The 20,708-nt window shown below is 44.6% G+C and overlaps 1 protein-coding gene across 2 annotated transcripts in view; it reads left to right on the forward strand.

Annotated features, from left to right (window-relative positions):
• The window catches only part of CACNA1C (calcium voltage-gated channel subunit alpha1 C), a 774,332-nt gene that overhangs the window by 146,243 nt on the left and 607,381 nt on the right, over positions 1-20,708 (forward strand). For both annotated transcript variants that reach the window (XM_059726516.1, XM_059726515.1), the window contains exons 2-3: positions 8,128-8,451; positions 11,584-11,687. In XM_059726516.1, coding sequence (XP_059582499.1) covers positions 8,128-8,451; positions 11,584-11,687 — 428 coding nt within the window. The remainder of the gene's footprint in view (positions 1-8,127; positions 8,452-11,583; positions 11,688-20,708) is intronic.

Here is a 20,708-nt window from a genome sequence, read left to right on the forward strand (position 1 = left end):
TCAGGAATCTGCCCTGACCACATTCTGGTCAGTGCTGGGCTGAGTGGGGTCAGTGGGTGCTGGATGCCTGTGGCAGTGCAGCCAGCTGCCTGGAGGGACCCGCTTTTTCTTCCACAGGAGACAGACAGGTGTGCCTGTCCCAGAGGAGAAATAATGGTTTAATGAGCTGGCCGAGCCACCCAGGAACCTGGATGCCCCTGTGCCCAAAGCTCCCCCTCCCTACACAGCAGGACACCCCAGGGACTCACTGGGCTGCTTTATGGGTACAAAGACAGTGACAAGAGCCTCCTCCTGGTCCCACTGGCATTCCAGCAGATACAAATACTGTGCTCTACCTGCCTCCTCTCAAAGCCACTACCTTGTGCCAAGGCAGCGCAGGGGTGTGTGTGTGCAGACCAATTGCCCGGTCCTGGCAGGCCAGCTGCTCCCGGGGCCCAGGCTCACCCTCACATGCTCAGCCCAGGTTCAGGGAGCTGGGGCATATAGCAGCACCTCAGCTCTCACTGTGCCTGGATGTGCAAAGCAGCCATGGCTCCTTGCGCAGATACAGAGCGAGCAGCCCTTGGGATCCTTCACTTCCCTTCCTCCCTCCATCCCTGGCTGGCTTCGAACTAGGGGTGTGCAAAGCAGGCCATATTTGATTCGGATTTGGATTTGGGCCAAATCGGGGGACAGTGATTCAATTTGTTGATTTGGATCACTGTCCCGATTCAATTCAGCTGAATCCGAATCCTTAAGATTTGATGCTGATTCGGAGAATCAGCAATTCAGCTATAGACACTGCTTTAAATGTTTTTTCTACATACTTCAAGGTACCAGGTGTGGCTTGTGAACACTGAGATGGTGGGGGAGATGGAGCATCCTACAGGAACATGGGGGGGCCCTGAGCGTGCTAAGTAGACCTGTGTGAGTCAGCAGCGATCCGATCCGGCTTCGGATCCAGTTGTTTTGGATGGCCACGATCCGATCCAGAGCTCTGGACTGGATTTCCACCTCAATCCGGCCAAAGCGGCTTCGAAGCTTTGGAGCTGCCTCAGAGATCCGGCCATAGGTTATAATGGGGAATCAATGAAATATCTATAACTTTGTTGTTTTTTGTCCAATTTGGATGAATCTTGCAGGAATGGTAGTGTCGCAGAGCATGGAGGTGCTTTGCTCCTAGAGAGGGGAAACTGCCAGGGAGAGAGCCCTGGCAGGGAATAATGAGCACAGCTGTGGGTTGCCTGGGGCAACCAGGAAGTCAGCTGACTGGAAGGGGCAGGTCCTGGCCCTCATAAGGCCCAGGGGCTGAGGCCAGGCTAGCAGTTCCCTGCCAGCAGCCAGAGAGGCAGGAGCTACTGGAGTTAGGATGTGAGGAGAAGCCTAACGGCAAGTACAGCCTGACCAGAGTTGAGTAATGTTGTTATAGCCAGAGGGCGTGTTTGAGTTATAGCCAGGAGGCTCGAGTTTGTGTTGTTATGTATTACACCGGTGGCTAGGGCGAGGCTATTAGGGGTTGGAGGAGGCCTCATTGGGGACTCACAATGAAGTGTGAGGACCCAGGCGCCAGTGAGGGCGCAGCATACTCAGGGGGAACCCACAGCGGCGTGGGGACCCCGGTGCCAGTGAGGGCACAGCTTGTGGGATGCATAGACCCCAGCCCCAGAGAGGGGCGTTTGTAAAGCCCGAGTTGGGCACGGCAAGCCCCAGAGAGGGGAGCGACTTATTGAGAAGCCCAAGCGTGGGCACAGAGAGCCCCAGAAAGGGGGCAACCTTATTGGAGAGCCCAAGTTGGGCCCGGCGAGCCCCAGACAGGGGGTGTCATGGAGAAGCCCCAGTGCGGGTGTGGCGAGCCCCAGACAGGGGGTGTCATGGAGAAGCCCAGTGTGGGTGTGGCAAGCCCCAGAGGGGGGGCGCTATGGAGAAGCCCCAGTGCGGGTGTGGCGAGCCCCAGAGAAAGGGGTACTACTGAGAAGCCCCAGGGCGGGCATGGCGAGCCCCTGAGGAAGGCCTAGTACTGCGGTAAACCCTGGAAAAGGGTGGAGTAGTGCGGTAAACCCTGGAGAGAGGGGGTAGTAGTGCGGTGAGCCCTGGAGAAAGGGGGTAGCAGTGCGTTGGGCCTGAGAGTCAGGTGGCATAGCCGAGAAGTCCCAGAGTGGGCACAGAAGTCCCCAGGAGAGGGGCGCTTTATCGAGAAGGACCCTGAGAGGGGCAACACTACAGAGAAGGCCCAGAGTGGGCGCAGAGAGCCCTAGGAAAAGGGCAGCATTGGGGAGAGAGCCCCAAGAGAGGGGCAGCATTCTAGAGAAGTCCCAGAGTGGGCACAGAAGGCCCCAGGAGAGGGGCAGCTTTATCGAGTGTACAGAGGAGGCCCCAGAGAGTAGGCGAGTGTATTCGACAGACCAACATCCATCCCAACTGCGAGGCTTGGGGCATGGTATTGGGGGAGGTAGGAGCCACGCATAGCCCATAAGGCTAGGGTGCCCGGGAAGCACCCATCATACAGGGAGACACCCAGAGAGTCTGGGAAACCATGGGGACAGAGGTCCCAACTAACCATGCCCAAGGAGATGTAAGGCAGCCTCCCAACCTTATCTAACATCAAAGACGTGGCGAGCGAGAAACCGAGGGTGCCCTTGGGCCGACTTGGCACGGAGAGGGGGCCTCAAGGAGATCACGGCCCTCCTGTAGGACCCCGCCGTGACAGGTAGCCTCTGCTGAGAGCATGAAACCTGCCAAATTTCAAGAAGATCAGTGCAGCGGTTTAGGGGAAACTGTAACCCAAATTCGTAAAAGCCAAACTCTTGTCACGGCTGTGTGTTACAACACAGGGTGGTCAAAACTGCAGGGCTGGTAGCTCTTACTGAAGCCACAAAGCCTGCCAAGTTTCAAGAAGATCGGTGCAGGGGTTTGGGGAGAACTGCACCTCAAGCTGTGGACAAGCAGAACTCATGCCATGGGTGACACTGAGTGTGTTAAGGCACAGCGGGGTGACAACCACAGGGGTGGTGGCCCCTGCTGTGATGCCTGCCAGCTGTTGAGGAGATCGGTGCAGCGGGGTTCTGAGGCTCTGCATCCGTAACTGCTGACAGACAAAACTTGTGCCAAGACTGTCTCTGTCTTGGGGCAGTTGATTGTCTCTATTGATTCTTTCCTCTCCTTAGCCTGATTTTGTAGGTGCTAATTGATGCTTGTTAAGTCATTATGTAGTAGCTAGGTCCTGTGTATTGAGTGGTCCCTGAGTCCCTGGTCCCTGAGTGAATCATGATTGATTGATTGGTAACTGGGAACACAGCAGCTTAGCAGCCAGGCCTGCAGCAGTCTCCCCCTTCCCCGCCCTAAGACAGGCAAGTCAGTCCTGCAAGCACCCATGGCACAAGTTCTGCTTGTCTCCAGGTTGAGGGGCAGTTCCCCCCCCAAGCCCCTGCACCGATCTTCTTGAAACTTGGGAGGCTTTGTGGCCTCAACAAGAGCCACCACCCCTGCAGTTTTGACCCCCCTGTGTTGTAACACATAGACGTGATGGGAGTTTGGCTTTCAATAATTTGGGGTACAGTTGCTCCAAAACCCCTGCACTGATTTTCTTGAAACTTGGCAGGATTTGTGGCCTCAGTAAGAGCTACCACCCCTGCAGCTTTCACCTTGTTGTAAAGCCTAGACATGACATGAGTTTTGCTTTCAAGAGTTTGGGGTGCTGTTTCCCCCCAAACCCCTGCACTTATCTTTTTGACACTTGGCAGGGTTCATGCTCTCTGCAGAGTCTAGCACTCCTGAAAATTTCATCCAAATCGGACAAAAAACGTTTCATCCCAAAGCGTCCGAAGCTTCTCCGGATCCAAAGCTCTGTCCGAAGAAAGAGACTTGGGGGTCGTCATTGAGTACAAGATGAACATGAGCCTTCAATGCGATGCTGCTGCTAGTAAAGCGACCAAAATGCTGTCTTGCATCCATAGATGCTTCTCAAGCAAATCCCGGGACATCATTCTCCCCTTGTACTCGGCCTGGTGAGGCCACAGCTGGAGTACTGCATCCAGTTTTGGGTCCCACAACTCCAAAAGTATGTGGAGAAGCTTGAGAGAGTCCAGAGAAGAGCCACTCGCATGATCAGAGGTCAGGAAAACAGACCTTACGACGACAGGCTGAGATCTATGAGACTCTTTAGCCTGGAAAAGCGCAGGCTCAGGGGTGAACTGGTGGCCACCTATAAGTTTATTAGGGGTGACCACCAGTATCTGGGGGAACGTTTGTTCACCAGAGCGCCCCAAGGGATGACGAGGTCAAACGGTTATAAACTACTGCAAGACCATTTCAGGCTGGACATAAGGAAGAATTTCTTTACTGTCCAAGCCCCCAAGGTCTGGAATAGCCTGCCATCGGAGGTGGTTCAAGCATCTACATTGAACACCTTCAAGAGTAAATTGGACGTTTATCTTGCTGGCATCCTATGACCCCAGCTGACTTCCTGCCCTTTGGGGCCTGCGGGGGGGGCAGGGCGGGGGCTGGACTCGATGTTCTTCTGAGGTCCCATCCAACCCTAATGTCTATGAAGCCTTGCATAGCCCTAGTGCTAAGCAGTGGACCCGGAAGTGGATCAGAAGTACTTCTGGTCAACTTCCAGGTATGCTGCTGAGCCTGCAGGGGACACCTCCCCCCCTGCACCCCCAGCTTGGCAATCAGTTGTGGGGGGACCCCGGGTGCCCCCAGACCCAGGAGGCACCAGTCACTGAGCCGGGGGGGGCAGGGGGTCCCCTGCGTGCTTCCCGGTGAACCTGGAAGTGCTTTTGATCCACCTCCGGGTCTACTGCCGAATGTGCTGGGGACCCCCCCATGCTCCCATGAGACTCGCCATTCACTCCATCATCTCAGCATTCACATGCTACCTAGTAACTTGAGGTATGTCAAATAAACATTTAAAGCTGTGTCTGTCCAATCATTGAATCTCTCCAAATGGATTCGGAGGGTTCTGATTCAGTTCAGAGAAATTAAAGGGTCTCCGGATTTGATTCTGATTTGGAGATTCAGCTGCCAAATCGGGCCGAATCTCCACCGAATCGAATCGGCAACCAAAACTTCACACAGCCCTACTTTGAACCCTGCTTCTCCTGGCTGTGCCCCACCCTACCTCTAGGCACAGGCAATAGAATTGCAAGGACAAAGGATTGACATCAATTAACTGAAAAATGGGACTTTTTGTAATCATTTCCTCATTCAGAAATGGACAGTGGACAAAGTTTAAAAATGATGATCCAGTATAAAACAGGACTAATGGCCACCCTAATTAAACTGTAAACTAGCTCTGCTATGAGAGATGACCACATTCCTTCTCAGAGTTTATCTTATCTACCCCACCTTTGGGAGGCATATCTTTCTGAAGAGTTAGCAGCACCTGTTCAGAGGTATAGGGAATAATAGTGCGTCAAGGACTGGCAGTGTTCTGACAAATGGAATCATTTTCTTATGTGCTGGTGAAGAGGAACTTGTTCATCTCCAGCAAGCTACAGGGCATTTCAGCTTTCTAATGTAATTACCAATATCCCGAAATATGGGCCAGAGGCTAGTTCACATATAACAACATCTAAGAGAACTCCAGGCCCTGTGCCAGAGCATACCTAAATAATGACTTCTTTCCAGCCAGCAGCTGATTGGTGTGACTTAGGATAGGCTTTATCATTTGAAAGTTTCACTTTTCTAACAGTCTCTATTTTAGGCTGTGGAATGCTGTCTCTGGCAAGACTCAGTTCAGCTTGCAAACCCCAGGTCTGTTATGCAGGCATGGTAGGACTAGGCCCACCAGGAATCCTCTAAGTACTGAGAGCTTATAGAATAGAGGGATGCCACTAACTGTAAAACAACTGTCCTTGGGACAAATCATGGAAAAAACAGGAACAGGAGTTTAAAAACTAGGGTTTCAAGGGCGAGCACTGAGCAAAGAACACCTTACTAGCTCCCACTGGTGTGGACATCACTCAATGAAGCTGTGCCCAGAGATGTGCACAGGTGAGTGAAAGGAAGATAGCCCTACAGCTTCCCGTGTATTGTGGCTGTCCACTCCCCTCCAGCCCCTCCAAAGGAAACCTTGGAAATTTCTCTCTCTCTTTGAGTGTATTCAAACAAGTACTTGAGAAAGCAGGTTTTGATGATTCTGGGCCATTTGGCTTATTGGGATGTCTCAACACAGGTGGGCAGATGGCTGGGTAACAGTCATTGCTTAAACAATGGAAAAGCTTTGCTTGCTTAAAAGGGAGACTTTTTCATATTGCAGAAGACTTCCAAATATCAGGCACACATAGAGACACACTATTTTGTATGCATTTTTTGGGATTATGCTACTTGGGCAAAATCCCTATAATCTTTTCATGTTTGACCAGAAATAGGTGTAGGAGTTACTGGATCTTATTCTCCACTCTTATATGCGGGTTTTTTTTGTTTTTTTTTGTTTGTTTTTTTTTTTGCAGCAGTGCTACCTAGCTGACTTCAGTTATTCAAGTGGTAGAAAACCAGTGTAAGAGGGTAGAGAATTAAGCTCAGCTGATGAGCGTATATAGTTTGACTGGTCCCAGTTATCTAGGAAGCCACATTCCATTTCATGTTCCATTTCACCTCAGTAAGGACATCTTGCTGTAGATTTAGGACACTGTGATTTTCATGATAGCAGACTGATGTCATAATCACAGTAGTCTAGACATGAATGCATACCTTTATGTACACAAGTAATAATGCAGTCAATGGGACTGCTTGTGGGACTAGGGATTATTCCCGTAAAAAAGGATTTGAGTGACTACTACACTATTACATCATGAAGAAGGAGTAAAACAGTGGTTCCCAACCTTTTTTTTCCGTGACCTGCTGCTGGGAGCGGAGTGTGGCCATGGCCCAGGGTGGGGTCAGGGGAGCTCCCGGCACACAGCACGGCTCATCCTTTGTGTGTGGTGCTGCTGGCATTGCCCCTGCGACCCTCATTTGGATCGTGCCCCAAGGTTGGGAACCACTGCTGTAAGAGAACTTTTAACAGCAGCAATGATGTTCAAAATGAACCAGTTCATGACGTATTATAATATACATTCAGGAGTTAATTCACAAAATGAATCTAAGAAATACATATTTAACTTGTGGTCTTTAACTTCACATTTTCTTTTCTGGATTTTTGTTGGACTGGAGATATTTTTAAATTAGCTGCAATGTTAATCCTCTGTGTTGTTGAATTTTGCCATTGCATTGGCAATGTTTTGCCATTTTGCCTTCCCACACATGCTCCAATTTGTCTTTTTTTTTAATTGTATAGTTCATGAACTGGCTGCCCATCAACTTAAAGCTGCCCGCATAGGGTTAAGTTGTGCCCCCCAGGCTCCTGCTTAGCCACTGCTCCTTCTCTTGCTCTGGCTGCAAAGGCAGCTGAGGCCTCCAGGTTCCTTCTCCCTCCTCAGACTGTCATTTTCTGCTCCTGCCTCAGGGGGTGGGACAGGGCAGTGCCCAGTGTGGGAACAAAGGGTAAGTTTGGGGCTGCACAGGCACACAGAGCAGCATCGGGGGGCCCATACAGTGCAGGAGTGAGGGGCACAGTTGTGCAGTGCAGCAGTCGGGGGGCGGGGGGAGGGGGGACACTGTCCAGGTGCATGGTTCACCAGTGGGGGCATCTGTGTGGTGTGCAGCTTGGGGGTCTGTGGCTTACCCTGGTGTGGCTTGCACAGTATGCGACCCCCAAGTCACTTGGGTGTTGGACAGCCCTGGTGCAGCTAATTTAGAGTTCTTAATACATATGAAATGAGTTGGTGTTAAACATCTGAGTTTGAAAGAGGTGAAATGCATCCTTGCTTTTATTAACGTTTAAGTAATTGAACTTCTTAAAATAAGAGAATGAGGGAGAGAAAGGAGGACACTTGTATTGAGTGTCTAGAGATTGTATTGATTGCAAATTATAAAAAATCCCTGTGTTTCCATTAGTTTTCATGTGAGAATATTGCAATGTGAATGACACAGCACAGTAGTATCATCATCAAATGGAGAGGTTGACTGGAAGAGTATTTAGTAAGCACATACCCTACGGTTGTTCTTGACCTCACATTCTGATTTTGCTGATGCTAACTATTTTTAGAAATATTGTTTCCTCCTGCTGTTCATAGATTCCCTTTTTATGTTTTTCTTTCACAGGTTCCAACTATGGGAGTCCCCGTCCAGCTCATGCCAACATGAATGCCAATGCAGCTGCAGGGCTTGCCCCAGAGCATATCCCTACTCCAGGGGCAGCTCTGTCCTGGCAGGCTGCTATCGATGCTGCCAGACAGGCCAAATTGATGGGTAGTGCTGGCAATGCAACAATATCCACAGCTAGCTCCACACAGAGGAAACGGCAGCAGTATGGGAAACAGAAAAAACAGGGTACTACCACAGCTACACGTCCTCCCCGGGCATTGCTGTGTTTAACACTGAAAAATCCCATCCGGAGGGCATGTATCAGCATCGTCGAATGGAAATATCCTTTTTGATGTAGTTGCATGGAAACAAGCAAGTTGTTTGTGTGCATTAGGCACTGTTTGTAAATGTGCATAAATAAATACATTAAGTTGATGGGCACCAGTAGGAATCTAAAGGACATGAGTAGTATCTGATGGCTTCATTGAGGGCAACTGTGCTCAAAAATTCTAGGCAACTGTGCAGAAGTCTTGACTATATTTGTGCATCAGAAGTCACTTATAGCTTAGCTTGATGAAAACAAAGGGTCAATATCTCCCCTTACCAAAATATATAACTCATGCTGACACCAGTGGAAGCTGTGCAAATGGATGGCACCACACTAACTGTAGTAGATGGGCATACTGCAAAAAAGAAGGGGCAGCACAAAAGAACAAAACTTGGTCGGGTAATTGTTGCCCATTACTTGGAACTGGGGGAGGAGTGGTGGGGGAAGAGATGGGAATATGATTTACTGAATAAAAAATCCAGTGAAAGGTGTGTGTATATATATATACAGAAGGCTGGATCTAGTAGTGTGAATAAAGACCAGGCTCTGTCAGAGATGGTACCTAATTACCATTGTGGCAAAAGAGTTTAATGTAAGGGCCCAGTCCTGATTCACTTGAAAGTCAATGACAGTATGGACATTGCCTTTGGCAGGCCAAGGCAAAAGGTCCAAAATGCAATACAGATTTATTTTGTATAGTTACATAAACTGGATCACTGATCCTTTTAGGAGCAAAATACTGATTGAAATATAAGGAAGACTTCCAAAACACAAACCTGCAAACTAACCATAAAGGGTAATTACTGTCTAGCCCACCTCTTCAATAAAGGCCAAAAACAGAATACAGGTGTGTAGAGAGTAGCCTTCTGCACTGAACACAGTACAGAATTCAGCAGTTAGCTAAGGTGATGGAAAATGAATGAGGGGTATAAGATCTGATGTGCTAATTTAGATATTGTTCCCAAGGATGCTTGAGGGGACTTGAAGATGCTTGAAATGGAAAAAATGGAAAAAGAACCAAGCAGTATAAACCTATTAGATCTTGCTGAAACAAAATCTTCTTTTTTAGATGAAGGAACATGTTAAAAATTGTCCTGTCAATAGCTGTTCATAGATGTCCTTAAGCATGTACCTGTCTCTTCCTTCCTGCTAGTTTTTTAATCCTCTTGATTAGTTTTACTACTTGTTATCCTTTCTAACACAACACTAATGCTTTTAGCATAAGATGATGGATGATGACTAAAGGAGACTTAGCTGAATATCAGTTTGCTTGGTGGAACCACAGTAACTACACAACCCTAGATAGATCACAAAGTGACGTTTGATAAATGAATAAAATCAGTGTCAGATGAAGTGAGTGATGTGTTGTAAAGCAGGATATAGTACTGATGGGATCTGGAGAGGACCAAGCAATGCAATTAAATCAATCTGACAATGCTGATGCTGGATTTTTGTTTTGAGTAAATAGGACAAATAGACTTTTCCATCAAAGTCTGTCTTTGGAAATCTAGTGTTTGTAGCCACTACAAATATTTTGACAACAACAATATCAAAGGGTTGTGATTTAATTTGCTTCCAGACCCTGGCTATTCCTAATAGTTTAAACTTTATTGAGAAAGGTAGGATTTGATGTTTTGAATATCAGAAACTCAATCAGAATGGATGTTAAACAAATATCCAATGTCACTTCTGCAGTGTTGGTGACCTAAGCATTATAGAATTAAGACCTGGAAAGTGACACTAACTATAAGTTAAAACAAAACTAAATTAGGTCATGTAAAAAACTGTGCAATTATGCTAATGCACAGTAAAGTAGGCTACTGTGTGTTAAGCATCACTTAAAAACCATACACTTTTGTTACTGCACATTAAGGCAGCTTAATACACATTTGTTTAGTACCTCTTTGAGAGCCACATATCCATGTAGGGCCCTAAACAACATTCACAAAAGTCAATGGGCATGTCTACACATGGGCCTACATCACTGTATGACATGTTATGGTGATGTAGTGATCACATGAGTGTACATGTATTTTTGGAAGTACTAAAGCATGGCCTAGTAATTGTCTGTATTGTTCTGTGCGCACAGCGCACGGTTTTAGCTGCTAGTTTGCCATAGTGGCACACTGGAATGGGAGTAGCTGCTGGTCATGTGTAGATTCACGTGATTTCTACATCACTGTAGCATGTTGTACAGTGACATAGTGCATCACTACAGAGATGTAGGGTGACATGTATATATGCCCATTGATTTATGTGAAAGTTGTTTAAGGCCCCACATGGATATGTGGCTGTGTAGGGGTCCCAGGGAGCTGTGTAGGGGTCCCAAGTGCCTCTGAATGCTAATTCCACTAATCTAGTGATCACTTCTTCCATACTATCCCAGGCACATTGGATATGGTCTCATTTATTTTGAATGTGATACCTATGTAAACAAAAAAATAAAAATAACATATTCTACCAAATCTTAAAAAAAATCTTTGGCTTGAATCTTTTAGTAAGATGAGCAATCTGAGAACTTTTAAGGTAGGTCATTTTTCTGCCTTAATCATGAACACCATGCTCTTTAAACAATTTCTAGTTAAATATGTGTCTAACTTTTCATTAAGGACTAAGACAAGAGAGGCTGTCTGTCTCAAAAATGTATCATAACATACAGATCCTAGCTCTTCTCTGATTATCTCTCTTATATTTCTCTTTGAAATGTGACAGGAGAGACTGAGAAATGTTGAACCTTTGTAAAAAAAATTTAAAATATATAGTTCTAACTGGCAATTTGAAAAAGCTGAAAGCAACTGTATTGTATGAGGAAGCATAGAGGTCCTGTCAGAATAGGCCTTTCTATTAAAAATAGCACAACTGCAGATGAGGGAACATCAGGAAAATTCAATCTAAATAAATAAAAGAAGAAAAAACTTTTAAGAAATCTGTGTTTACTCTGGCACGCGACTGGCCTACACTGCATTTGACATATTAGGAAGAATCTTGGCTGGGAGCTCTGAAAAGCACTTAAAAAGGCATATGTTTCTTTTCAAAATATAAGGGGCCTGGAATGTTTTCTTTAAACAGAATTCTTATAAATCTTTTATTTTTTTCATTTCTGTGTGCATACATCAGAATAACTTCCTTAACTCCATTCCTCAGACCATTTGAAATAATTATTTTACTGACTATTTTTGCCAATTGTGTGGCCTTAGCTATCTATATCCCCTTTCCAGAAGATGATTCCAATGCCACCAATTCCAATCTGGTAAGTCCTCATGAATATCCAGACCTCCTACTTCGCAGGTCTTGTTTAAAACTCACCCAACAGACACTGTTGGAAGCTAAGGAGAATAAGACATGCATATGTGTAAAGAACTGTATGTTTTAGTTGTGAATGCTATATTGTTTTTATTCATATTAGCACCTGCTTCATTAGGATTTGCTTTAGCTAAGAATATTCCCAAAATTTGCAAGGCTTCTGCGTGTGATGTTTTGGTTAGCAAATTTCGGAGTTTGCTGCAGAAGTGCTTGGTAAGTTTAAATGCAGGTGTTCCAGGAGATATCTTTTATTCATGGATTATGTGTTGGTTTGTTTCATTAAATGCCATTGTGAAATTGTTATGGTCCTTCTCTCAGGTGATGCACAGCAGCATAGCTTGATGACTAGTTTCTAGGAAGTGGTATTAATATTTGCATTCTATATCGGTATTATGTTCGTTCAAAGGATATTTTTTTTCTCTTGCATGGGAAGCTTTTTTCCCCTCCTTCTTCGTTTATGCAAATACCAGTATTTTGGGATAGCACTGTCCATGGAAAAAGAAACGTGTTTACTTTTGGCTTAGTGTAAAGTCATAGCAAAGAATTCTGCTCAGTAAAGGCACAACACAAAACAGAAGTCTGGAATACAGTCCATAGAATTACCACAAAATGCTGCCTTCCTTCCCAAAACATTACATACAAAAGTTTCCTCATGATTTGATTTGTGGAACAAAATGTTATCCTTTGTCAGAGCATAGACTAGGGACACTGTTCATTTACCCCAGTAAAAATTCATTGGGATATGAGAGCATTTGCAGGGGTAGACAAGAGACATTAAAGAGCATTTCTCCTAAATAGATACAACTGGCTGTATGACTGTCACCATTGTTGAACAGATTCATGTTGTTTTCTGAGATGTAGTCATTTTGATGAAATATTCTTATAAAGTTGTCTATAACAAGCCACAGTGAAATAAAGACTTTGACTTTGCTGAAACATAAATCCTGAGTTACCTTTTACTTTGAAACTTTAGGGAAAAAAATTTTCTTATTACATTTTCAATCATTTTCCACTTTTACAATTAACTTCAAACTGGTATTGGGTTTGTGACAGGAATGTTTGTGACTTGCTATCATGCCTTATTGCCACTTTTCCTGCTGTCTGATTGCACTGTTTGAAAGGAGCAGATATTGGCTGCTGCTACTGATGTAGTGTATATGTAGATAATTCACTTAAACTTTTAAAGAAATGGACCTGGAAACACGAATCTTTCATAACTTGACGTCTAGGATATAGTACACTGACTCATTGTCTGCTATCAATTTTGATTTGTAACATGGAAAGATAAAAATTAAGCAGATTTGAAGTTTGGAGGATTTAAATTTGTCTTGAGTTTAATTAAGCATAGGTAGTTTTATTTCAGCATCATGAAGCTACTGGATAATTGCTTCTGAGTAGCATTTTGGATAAACTTTAGTAATGGAGTCAGACAGACTGAACTGGTCTGTCTGGGAAAATATTAACAATATTAATCTGAGCAGCTGTCTTGAAGCTGTCTGTAAGAGATCTGCTTTGCACATATGGTAGCTCTGTTTAATATTTTACCTCATCACATAACCACCCAATCACAACAGCTTACAATTAAATGTAGTAATGTAATAGAAAATACAAGAGCTCCAAGAGATAGATTTGTAAAAATTTGCATGTGAGAGTAGGGAGAGAATTCATTTACATGGGTAGCTATTCTGGGGAAGTAGGGAAGGGGAGAAAACTAACCAGGGAAACTGATCTCTCGTTATCAGTGGAACAGGACTATAATATGGCAGTACAAGAGTACATAATAGGCATGGTGTGCAGTGGCAATAGAGTGGGCTTTCATTCATCTGAGGTACGGTTTTACCTCTACATTTTGTGTTAGGTTCTGGAGATCTGACTGCACAGTAGCCTCTTGTCCTACTCTTTATAAAAGAGGCTTTTCCATTAAAACAGGGCATAGCTTGATGGGTTCATCCTAACAGAAGCCTTCCCTGTGCTGAATTAAGCTTTCAGGTTACATTTGAGTAAGTTCAGCAGTTTTTCCTGTTAACTCCTTGTGCTCTCCTACAAGATAATAGGCATGGGTTTTATATTCATGCATAGGCATTAAAATCATATATTTTATCATTCATACAAATATATTTGAGAGCCTCCCATAATTTGGCATAGGCTTAAAGAGTTAAATATTTACGTTGAGGAAGAGTATTAGGTACAGGTGAAAAAATATATTAGAGATTTAGAATGAGATGAAGAATAGATGGGGCACAGAGTTAGAAGGTAACTGTTCCACATGGCAGAAAAAGTAGAACAGAGGAGGGGTTTTTTTTTTGTTTTTGTTTTTTGTGTTTTTGGGGGTTTTTTTTGCAGCAAACCTGCCAAAATTACAGAATTCCCCCCCCCCCACTGTTTTTTTTTTTTTTGCGAGTTCCATGAAAATAGCACAATCACAATTTCAGGAAGTCCCTAACTACAGCCAGTCCTACATTACTGATGTCTAGAGACATGGAGAAGTTTATTCAAAAATGCATTACCTAGTACAAAGATTGGCAACCTACAAGCTATGGGGCAGATCCAGTCTGCAGAACCTTTAAATCTAGCTGCAGAGCCATGGCTTTGGTGGCATTTGTCAGCAAGGGGCTCTGTTTGCCCTATGCTGCATCACAGCCAGGCACCAGGAACGTTGATGGAGGGAAGCTCTACTTGTGTGGCACTGTAGCCTTCTGTCAAAGAGACATCTCCTTGTCAGCAGTTGAGACATCTGGGTTCTAATGCCCACTCATTTTGGACCTGAGTTGGGTCATTTCTGGCCTCCTGCTGAAAAACGTTTACAAATTCTGACCTTGTATGTGATGTGTAGTCACCCTTTTTTTGTAAAGCTCAAAAGAGAAAATTAGCCATTTCCCAGTAAACTGACACTTTTCCTCAGGTTCTCAATGCATCTTTTCTAATATTTCATTGTCATTTTCCAAGCATTTTTTCATCTTGGAATGGTAGTTCAAAGTGTAGTTTCTTCTTTGTAAAGGAGAGAAAAAGGGTGCGTGAGAGTGAGTGTGCATGTGTGTGGCTCTCAGAAATGCTGTAATTAGAGTTGGGGATCTGAGAGTTTCCTACAGCAGCACAGCCACTATAAAAAGAATTCCAGTCTTCTAAAAATGAAGTTCAAATAGGAAACCACTTCACCTTTTTGATCTTGTTCAGTGGAAAACAGCTAAAGAAACTCTTAAAGACAGAAAAGAACTGGTCATTACTGGCCTTGTCCTTCTAGTAAGTAAGAGTATTGGGGCTGGGGTGCTGTGGGTGCTAAGGTACAGGTTGACAGCCTAGAGATTGCAAGTTCGAGGTTATAGCAGAAATGTCTCTGGTGCAGCCTGTCAGATTCCAGTGAAGCTGAAATTCTGCTAAATACTTTGTCACAGGGACACAAAAACAAGGAAAGGATCTTGGAATGGCAGGGTGAATTCAGTCATTTGTTTTTAAATGTTAATCGAGTGGAGGATGATAATAAGAGAGAAAGTAGTTGTGGGCTGCAGAGATTCATTTCTTCCACTGATGCTTTTTATGTGAAGCTCAGCAAAATGGTGGCTGATATTGTTTCACTGAATAGTTATGATTAGAGTGAATTCCATTTTTAAACATAGGACATTCAAGTCCAAGAGCCAATAATAAAACAGGGCATACTTATAACTATTTACTCTTAATAGGAGCCTTGCTCCAAAATACACGTACCTCATTTCACACATATAATATCCACTGATAGACATTCACCTCCCCTATTTCATTACTTTTTCCATTGGCTATGATAACTAGCTATAATGCTTTATGATGTCATTGCATATACATTTGCTGGGAGTGGCCACTTGTTGTCATTTGTCAGTGATGCACATTACATTCATGGGTGGTAACAGGATGATGACAATGCAGACAGAGTCCAGCCTAGCTAATTCCAACAGCATTGCTACTGTTAGCTGGATCACTCTGAACTGCCTGAAGTGTTAGAGATTCCTGTAGCCAAGCACTGATCCAAGAAAAGAGCTATTATGTAGCTGCCCTCTTCTTCAATCCAGGAGCTAGGAAAGAGAACAGTATGTGTGAGAGGTTACTGACATTTCTCCTAGCCTTGCAGCAGGAGCACAGACTGTAGGCACTGACAGAAGTGACATTTGTCATGCAGTTGACCACTTGAAGGCGCTCTACAGCTGTGGCCTGACAGAAGTGCATGGCTGCAGAGTACTTTAAAAGTGACTGATTGCACAACAAATAGACCCTCTTGTAATGAGGGTTCAGATGAAGGTGTGCCAGAGCAGAGTGCCTTCATTAGCCTCTGTCTGATTGGGGCTGGGCTGATGCAATCCATCTCCATCCCCAGTGCTGTCTGCAGGATAGGAGCAGGGAGAAGGAGGGGAGGCAGCTCCGGGCTGGGGTTTGCCAAGCCTGCACTGGAGGCAGGAAGGCAGATGGATTGGAGCCCCCATGAGGCTCTGGGAGAGGAGGGGAGTGGGGGTAGGGAAGAGAGGCTGCAAGCATACAGCTCCTCCTGAATCAGCTCCAAAGTCAAGCTTGATCCCTACCCCCACTCCTTTCCCCTCCCCCCATACACAACAGTGAATGTCTGTTTGGTTGGGGGGGGCCGTCACTGTAACTCATGGTGCTTTCTGTGAAGTGCCATGAGTTACAATGGGGAGCTGCATGTCTGTCAGTGTCCTAAGCTTCAGGCTGCAACCCTTCCTAAGCCATCTAGGAGCTCTCCATTTCCCTTTACTTCAGACTCAAAGCAAATGTTGGGTTGAGAAACCAAGTCCCCAGTATTGGAAAAATTATGTTGAGGCCAACAAAGGAGTGGAGAAAGAGAATTTACTGAGCAGAGCACTGAAGAAGTGAAAGGAGGACCAGATAAGAAGAGAAGTAGAAATGAGGGACACAGTGCTGATGAATTGGCTGAGTGATCACAAAATTGATTAATTATCCAAAGCTATAGTGGATGAACTGGGGAAGAAAGCACAGAAAGGAACTGCCTGGTAGTGACTGGATAAAAACTGATGATCAGGGGTATAGAAAATGAGTTACCAAAACTGGGCATATGACTGTTTGAAATTGAGGTAAATGGGAATGGATGTAGGTGGATAGTGACTTTTGGGGGACCAGGAGATTTGGAGGAACCAGAATACTGCTGAAGTCAATTTGAACCTGCCAGTAAAACACAGCATTAATTTAATTTTTTTCCTTCAGCAGTGGCTAATGCTGTCCCTGTTGTTTTGGAGGAAGGCCAATCTTGTCGTTAAAAAAACATGCTTCTAATATTCCAGAGTACTAGAGGATATATTTAAGAGAGAGACGTAAAGTCACTCTAAAGGATACAGAGGGGTGTAGATGAATAAATAGGATATCTTCTCAGGATATTTTATAGTATTATTTCCTTGGTTTGTGGACTGCTGAAACTCTGCAATCTGAGTTAACAGACTGCCTTTGGACTACTGTGAAGTTTAGTATTTTTCCCAACTCTTTTCCCCACATTAACATTTTTCAGTACTCACAGCAATGAATTTTACCAATTCTTGAACAGGTTCTGACCTTTATTTTCATCTCTATTTTTTTCTATGTCAATGCATGTGTTCTATTTTTTTGGAAAAAAATACATTATAAAAAGGAAACTGTTTAATTTGTGGTTTCACAGATTTTATGGAAACCATGAAGTCCAGGATTGTCCATGACATCTGCGAAATCAACAACAACAACAAAACTTAATAAAAATAAAATGCTGGCTCCCCAGTAGGAGCCAGCAGTTCTGTCTGCTGGGAGGGGAAGGTGCTGGCTGGCAGGGCAGCACAAAGGGCAGCAGACAAGATGGCAGCTGCCCCATTGTACCTCCTCCCCCACTGAGGGAGGCCTCTCCACCAGTCAGTGCCAAGGAACAGAGTAGCCCAAAGTGCAGCCACCAATCAAGATGGCAGCCACTCCCTCCTCCCCCCAGTTTCTCTCCACCAATCAGCGCCAAGGGGCAGGGCTGCCACAAAATGCCCATGAAATCAGTTCTGAGTGCCGCAAGCGGACCATGAAAAACCCTTTTATCTCACTGTGATTTAAATTGGTCGCTAATTATAAGGAGTTACTCCAAAACATCAGACTTTTGTTTTTCTAAGTTTGAGATCTTCAGCTATTGTCATGGAAGATTTTTGCCACTGGCCTCAATGAGATCAATACCAGGTCTCTCAAATCCTGTATCAATACAAATTTGATTGCAGCTTCTACAATATTCTTATTTTTTCCTCACTTTGCATCCACTGGGAAACTATTACACACACCAATGAAACAGAATTATATTTAGTGCAAAACCACACTGGAACTGATGAACTCCACTGAAGTTTTGCTTAAATTTACAGAGGAAGAAACCTTATAACCCTGCATGACCTTGCACAAAGAACAATATAATATTGTGCATTCTTTCAATGTAGTTAGGAAAACTGGAGCTAGTTTCAGGGGAATTAAAGTTAGCCTGCATAAGAGGCTGTAATTGATATGGAGTCTTTCTGCTTGTTATCCTTACAATTAGGCATTAGAATAGAGATAATGTACACTTAGAGTAAAACTAGGGGCTGCCTAAGATAGGAAGCTGAGAGGAAAATGCATCTGTCGTTTCATTGGCAATTGTAAAATGGCATGAGCCTGGTCAGTGTCACAGCATGGTGATAACATAATAAGGTTAAGGCCAAGGTTTACAACACATTCCATGGAATACATTACACTCAATTGTTTATGCTTTTGGATAAATAGCAGCAGAAAATTCCTAGGGTTCTTTTGATAGCTCATCTTTCCATCCCTTTCCCTTATTACAGCAAGGAAACCTTGTAATACTGTGCTTAAATGATAAATTCTTCTGTATGCATGCCTGTCTATAGCTGGGTGTTAACTTCAGGCTAAGTTGTAAAAACTGAAATATGCCTCTTAGAGCAAGGCAGGATTTATTCATGCCTTTCAGGCTAAGTATAGATAGTCAAAAAAACCTGAGACTGAATCAATTCAATTTTAACAGGATAGTTTAAGCTGAGTATATTCAACCAATAAGCAAGTGAACAGACGTTCACTTTTGAAATCCAGAAATGCAGCAATATACCTACAGTGACCCAGGCTAGAACCTGGGGGGCACTAGACAGCTTGAGCCAAGGTTAGCCCACCCACCCTGTGAGAGTGGCAGGGGGTCTTGTGGAGGAGGTGCAAAGCATCCTGGGATACTGGGGAATTGAGTTATCATAGATCTAGAGGGGATCTGCGACAGAAGTTAAATAAACCAATTTAACCTAAATCTGTTAAGTTTCATAGTTGGTAGGGTTGGAAGGAACCTGAGCAGATCATCAAGTCCGCCCCTCCGCCATGGCAGGAAAGAGTACTGGGGTCAAATGACCCTGGCGAGGTGTTCATCCAGCCTCCTCTTAAAGACCCCCGGGATAGGAGCCAGCACCACTTCTCTTGGAAGTTGGTTTCAGATCCTAGCCGCCCTGACTGTGAAGTAGTGCCTCCTGATATCTAGCCTAAATCTACCCTTTGCCAGCTTGTCACCATTATTTCTTGTCACTCCTGGTAGTGCTCAGAGGAACAGGTACTCCCCCAATGCCTGCTGGTCCCCTCTGACCAGTTTGTAAATGGCCACTAGATCCCCCCTCAGCCTTCTCTTGTGGAGGCTGAACAGTTTCAGGTCCCTTAACCTCTCTTCGTAGGGCCTGCCCTGCTGACTCGTGATCATATGGGTGGCTCTCCTCTGGGCCCTCTCCAAGTTGTCCACATCCCTCCTGAAGTGCGGTGCCCAGAACTGGATGCAGTACTCCAACTGCGGCCTGACCAGTGCCACATAGAGGGGGAGGATCACCTCCTTGGACCTGCTCAAGATGCATCTGTGGATGCATGACAAGGTACGGTTGGCCTTCCTGACCGCGTCCCCACACTGTCGGCCCATGTTCATTTTAGCATCAATAATGACTCCAAGATCCTTTTCTGCTTCTGCACTGACAAGAAGGGAGTTCCCCAGCCTGTAGGTATGCTGCTGGTTCTTCCTCCCCAGGTGAAGTACCTTGCACTTGTCAGTGTTGAAACCCATCCTGTTTTCATCTGCCCACCCATGTATCCTGTCTAGGTCTGATTGCAGCCTGTTCCTCCCTTCTAGCATGCCTACTTCTCCCCACATCTTAGTGTCATCTGCGAATTTGAACAGGGTGCTTTTTACACCCTCGTCCAAGTCACTGATGAAGATGTTGAACAGTGCGGGCCCGAGGACTGAGCCCTGGGGAACCCCACTGCCCACATCCCTCCAGGTTGAAAATGACCCATCCACCACCACTCTCTGGGTGCGGCCTTCCAGCCAACTAGTGACCCTTTTGACTGTGTAGATGTCGACACCACAGTTCCCTAGTTTTTTAATGAGAATGGGGTGAGAGACAGTGTCGAAGGCCTTCCTGAAGTCCAGAAAGACTACGTCCACTGCTACACCTGCTTCTAATTTTTTGTGACCTGATCATACTACATCCATCCAGGTTTATCTTAAACTGATTTCAGCCATTCTGTAAGTGGTTTATATACGCTGAACTTCTGTTGTGTTACAGATTTGAACGAGTTTTTGATCATGTATACTAGTTTATGTGTAATTTGTAGCCTCAATGACTAAGAATTGTATTAAGAGAGAATACAAGTGTGTCCCAGTTTACTTTACTTGTGATTACTGTATGTCAAATTGAATAGATGATGTCTATTCAGAAAAGGAGAAAGTGTGCTGAGACATTCTGAAGTAGACAGACACACTATTTGCGCAATACTGTGGATAGATATATTATAAATCTTGGTACAGGAAAAGGGGAAAATTATGGTCTTACAATGGAGATGACTCAAAATTTATATGTCACTCAGGTATTAGAGAAGATCATAAGGAAAAGAAGAAATTTGTATTCCGTCTATAGTATGCAATTAATAAGGTAGTAGCCGCTAATAGAATGATGTGGATAAAAATATT

The sequence above is a fragment of the Alligator mississippiensis genome, chromosome 4, assembly GCF_030867095.1.
Source record: "Alligator mississippiensis isolate rAllMis1 chromosome 4, rAllMis1, whole genome shotgun sequence".
Classification (NCBI taxonomy): Eukaryota; Metazoa; Chordata; order Crocodylia; family Alligatoridae; genus Alligator; species Alligator mississippiensis.